Source organism: Physeter macrocephalus, chromosome 7 (assembly GCF_002837175.3).
Source record: "Physeter macrocephalus isolate SW-GA chromosome 7, ASM283717v5, whole genome shotgun sequence".
Taxonomy (NCBI): Eukaryota; Metazoa; Chordata; class Mammalia; order Artiodactyla; family Physeteridae; genus Physeter; species Physeter macrocephalus.
The window spans coordinates 52,230,090-52,234,920 of record NC_041220.1 but is presented as its reverse complement, the minus strand read 5'-3'; the positions used below and the strand labels follow the sequence as shown (position 1 = coordinate 52,234,920).

Genomic DNA, 4,831 nt, shown 5'->3' with positions numbered 1-4,831 from the left:
GCTGAGCCTGCGCGTCCGGAGCCTGCGCCCCGCAACGGGAGGGGCCACAACAGTGAGAGGCCCGCGTACCGCAAAAAAAAAAAAAAAAAAAAAAAAAAATGCAAGTACAGTTTCTAGTATTCAATATGCAATGAATAATCATGACAGCTGGTGCCAGATCCTGTTTGAGGGATTAAAGTAAGTGCCAAGTCCTGAGGCCGGAGGGGAGCCGGCCAGCAGAAGGGTGGTAGGAAAAGAAGGCCCAGCGGCAGGGAGGGGCCGTGGGAGGAGGAGGAGGTGGCCCCAGTGCCTCTGCACTGATCAGCCCATGGCAAGGGCGCTCAGTTGTAAGTGAGCATGCGAGGGAGAGACCTGGGGGCCCAGGAGAGCCGCCCGGGAGCTGAGGCACTCAGGTCCACGGCACGGGCTGGCGTGGGGAGGCTGGCAGAACTGAAGATACTCGCTTTGGAGAAGAGTGGCCCTGGGGGAGGACCTGTGGAGGAGGGAAGAGCCCGATCTGCTCGTAGAGTCTGTGTGGCCCAGGAGTTAGAGGCAGCAGCGGCGAGGGAGAGCTCAGATGGGGCGGATGTGGCTTCGGCAGGAGGAAAGAGTCCTAACAGCCAAGGCCTCCGGGACTCAGGTCGGCCGCAGGGGGAGGGGCAAATCCTCATCCCTGGGGACCTTTAAGTGTAGGCTGGATTTTTAAAGACAGAAGCATCAATACGTACATTATGGCTGATTACACGGAGGGCAAGTCAGAGTCACTCTCAGTTGCCGACGTGTCTTTGGGGGTGTGCTGGTGCACAGGTTCAGAGGGACCCGCCCCTTCAGTTAGCTCCCAGGGCTACCCGGACAGAAGTCTAAGCAGGCGACGGACCTGGTACGCCTGCCTTTTCACATACAGCTAGAGCGGCCAGGCCTCATTCCCGCTGTTCCTGTAAAGGTTGTGGAGCTGGTCCGGTCTCAGCTCTGGGCTGACTCAGCTGCCAGTCTGTTGCGGTCTAATAAGCGGAGCTCTTCCTCCACAGGTGTCACGCCAGCAAACAGGCAGGCAGTCCGCTTGCATTCCCAGACTTGGAGGGGAAGGTACTATGGTAAGTACCTCCGCTCTGGAATCTTCCGAGGCCCTGGTAACTCTTCAGGGGCAACTTTTTGCACAAAAGACAGGCAGCAAGCAAGGCTGCTCCTTACGCCCCAGATTCTCTGAGCCACTCTCTCTGCAGATGATTGAGCACAAGGTCGGTCAGACTGCAGCTGAGCCACTGAGCCACTACAGATTTCAGGTCTCTGCTGTCAAACTCAGGTCACACGGCTTTGAAAACGTCTGCGTTTTATCCTTTTAGAGTGGGGATTAACACGTCTGGCAGGCTGTTAACAATGCATCGCTGTTCGGAAGAGCTAAGAATTTGGTTCACCATGTTAGGGGCAGTGAGAAGTGTGCTTTCTGATAAAAAAGAATGTCTTGCTCAAAAAGGCAATTGCTCACCAAACAGATCCTGAACACTGCGGGTAGAGAGGGTGTGAGACGAGGCAGGACTCACCACTTTATCAGAAATTCCACCAGCTATGACCATGACAGGTGTGAGTAACGGTAGAAATGGTCACAGCCAATGACGGGTCACTCCCTTGCTCAAGAACATACCATGGCTCCCTAGATACAGGTCACCTCCCTAAGTAGGGTGTCTGGAGACCCTCAGAAACCAGGCCTTCTCTACGTCGTCAGGTGTCCCGGCCACCCTGACAACACCAAGCCAGTTCTCCTGCCTCACATCAAGCCGTCAGGCCACAAGGCTTCCGGAGCTCCTGCCCTGTGCTCAGGCCTTGGAAGGCCCGGCCTTTGTCCTCAAGGAATTCGTGTTTGCTTGAGGAGGCTTTGTCAGCAACGGGAAGCAGTCAGTGAGCCCACCAGTGCTGCACTACGGAGTACAGATTACGGATGCCAGCAGAGATGGGGGCTCCTTGGCTGGCTGAGTGCGTATACACAGAGTGGGTGGAGCTGGGAGACAAGGGCACCTGTACACTGCCCCCCACCCAGACCAGCAGCCAGGCGTGGCTGGAACACCCCCTGGGTTCTGTGCGCCTCCGTGCAGTTCCCCACGTAAGCCAGGGTCCTACCTGAAACACTGCACTGGCATCTCTGATCTGCTTTCTCTAAACCACAGAAAGCCGCTGCCTGCGTGCAGACATGGCAAAGCTGAAGACAGGCCCCGAAAGCAAGTCTCAACTCGGTGGCGGGGGGCGAGGGCCAATGGGAAGGTGTCCCAGGCTCCCGGTCCCCCAGCAGGACAGTTCTGAGGCCCCTCAGCCCCCGGAGGACAGAGCCTCGGTTGCCCATAGCAGTAAGCAGCCAGGCAAGGCACTCTTTTCCCAACCCCCCTGCCCTGTTGCCTAAATGAGAAGACTGAGGGCTTTCCTCACTCCAATCACCTGGCTAGTAAAAGGCGGAGGGAGGAGGCAGACTCGGGCCTGGAAAACCTAGAGGGCTGTGTCTTAACCACCGGGCATTTGTGTGGGGAGGAGGACGGGACCTGGCAGGAGGCTACAGAGGAGAAAGATACTACACTCGTCATTGTCATGACAACGGGCCTTCCCAAACTCCTCCAGCCCCATCCTCTCCCTGCCACAGGGTGGAGATGGTCCCCGGGAGTCACCCTCAATTATCTGGAGCCTGGAAAGCAGCCCAAACTCTTGAGTAATTAAGCACTGATCGGACGCCAGAGAACACAAGCCCCTTAGGAATTGGGAATGGCACTTCAGCACTTGCCACCCAGAGGTAGGAGAGGTCCCCCCGCTTCCCTCCAGCCACACCAGGTCCTGGCCCTGGGACAGGCAGAATGCACAGGGGGATGGAGATAGGGGGTGCGGGGGAGCCTAATGAAGGCCCTGGTCCGCCCTCCCCACTCCTGCCTCGGGCCTCCCGTTCAGATCATATCACTGAGGACTCGGTACCTGGGCTCCGGGCTTCAGGGATGGCACAAGGTCTTTGATCATTTTGGCTTCCGAGACTGTGACCCCGCCCACCACGAAGAGGATCAGCAGAGTGTGGTCGCTGGGGTGAGGCCGGCTCACCTGCAAAACAAACCACCCCCGGCGTCAGAGGCGTCTTCAGGTGAGACGAACAACCCCTAGAGAGGGTGTGATCTGTTAGGGGTCGGCTGTGTTAGTGGTCTGTGAGCTCCCTGACCAGGAACACGCACAGCATGTCACCTTCCTACAGCCCCTTCAATAAATATTTGACTGAAAGCAAAGTTACAGGAGTGGGCACTAGTAAATAAGCAGAGAAGACTGAGGGCAACTTCTCCTCCTATTCGGTCTGCAGGTCTCAGCGTAAACGTGCTCCTGCCTCACAGAGCTCCGTGCATCTCCTTCCAAGCACGTGCCACAGCCTGGGGTCATCGTCTCTCCTCTAATGGAACACAAAGTCCACGAGGCGGTGATCGTGTCTGCCGGGTTCACTGCTAAATGCCCAGCGTGCCTTAGTGCAGTTTCTGGCTCAGAGTAGGTGCTCAGTAAATGTCTGTGGAATTGACGGATGGTTAGAGCCCTAGGAGGGGGCGGTGGAGGGTGCACAAAGATGCAAGAGCCCTGCACCCACCCTCGAGTGCAAACTTCACGCCCTTACCTTCTGCAAACCAGCCTCAGCTGAGGTTGGCTGAGGTTGACCTCAGCCAGAGCCGAGGACCTGCTCCGCGTGCAGCACTGCACTGGAGGTCGTGGAGAATTCCTCCTGGTGCCTCATGATTTCACCCGTGAGGCAAAGTATAATAAAACAACTAAAAGGAGAACGTCTCCCAGTAACCTCTCAGGAAACGTGCAAGGCCAACATGTAGACCTAGCGACTAACTGAAGGGGACAAGAGGGGGTTCCTGAAGACAGTGTGTTTGAGCCCTACCTGGAAGCCCGGGACGGTTCGGTGAGGAGTGGGCAGAAGTGTTGTGAGCCGAGTGCCGCAGGCAAGCGGTCACCAGGTCGGGGCAGCAGGCCAGAGGCCCGGCCGGGGCAGCAGCATGGAGTCATTATGGGAAGGATGCTGTCAGCTGCCTGCATGGCCACTGAAGCCAGGGGTGGGAGAAACAGGCTTGACTCCAGCCAGGAGAGGGTAGACAAAGGCGGTAAATGTCTGCACTCATTCACACCCACTAACACACAAGCCATCTTTGGGCCGAGGGACGGTCCCCCGGAGCAGCAGGGTGGGACATCAGGCTGACAGGAAGAGAGGAAGCCCCTGCTCTTACCCCAGCTCCAACTCCTTTCTCAGTTTGGTTCTTTTGACTCCCCTGCCTAAATATACCCACTTTTCAATGTCTTGTTTTAAAAACACTTAAAAGGGTAATACATTAAGTATTTCCAGTTATATAAGTTGCTCCTTGGCTTCTGGAGAGGAAACTCAGAATGGAGAGGGAGGGAGGGAGGTAGAGAAATAGGGGAATGGAGGGAGAGAAATGAAAGGCAGAAAGAAAGAAAGAAGGAAAAGTAGGTCTAAACTTTTTCAAAATGGGTGGTGGTGCATCATCAAAAACTCTAGAAATAATAAATGCTGGAGAGGGTGTGGAGAAAAGGGAACCCTCTTGCACTGCTGGTGGGAATGTAAATTGATACAGCCACTATGGAGAACAGTATGGAGGTTCCTTAAAAAACTACAAATAGAACTACCATACGACCCCGCAATCCCACTACTGGGCATATACCCTGAGAAAACCATAATTCAAAAAGAGTCATGTACCAAAATGTTCATTGCAGCTCTATTTACAATAGCCAGGACATGGAAGCAACCTAACTGTCCATCAACAGATGAATGGATAAAGAAGATGTGGCACATATATACAATGGAATATTACTCAGCCATAAAAAG

General features: G+C 55.0%; 1 protein-coding gene across 10 annotated transcripts in view; it reads right to left on the bottom strand.

Annotated features, from left to right (window-relative positions):
- Positions 1–4,831, bottom strand: part of SCFD2 (sec1 family domain containing 2) — a 422,795-nt gene that overhangs the window by 10,783 nt on the left and 407,181 nt on the right. For 7 of the 10 annotated variants that reach the window (XM_028491837.2, XM_028491844.2, XM_028491838.2 and 4 more), the window contains one exon: positions 2,929–3,048. The exons of 2 other annotated variants lie outside the window; for them this stretch is intronic. In XM_028491837.2, coding sequence (XP_028347638.1) covers positions 2,929–3,048 — 120 coding nt within the window. Of the gene's footprint in view, positions 1–1,195; positions 1,378–2,928; positions 3,049–4,831 lie in introns of those variants that run through there. One more of the 10 variants, XM_028491842.2, reaches the window with a different exon arrangement.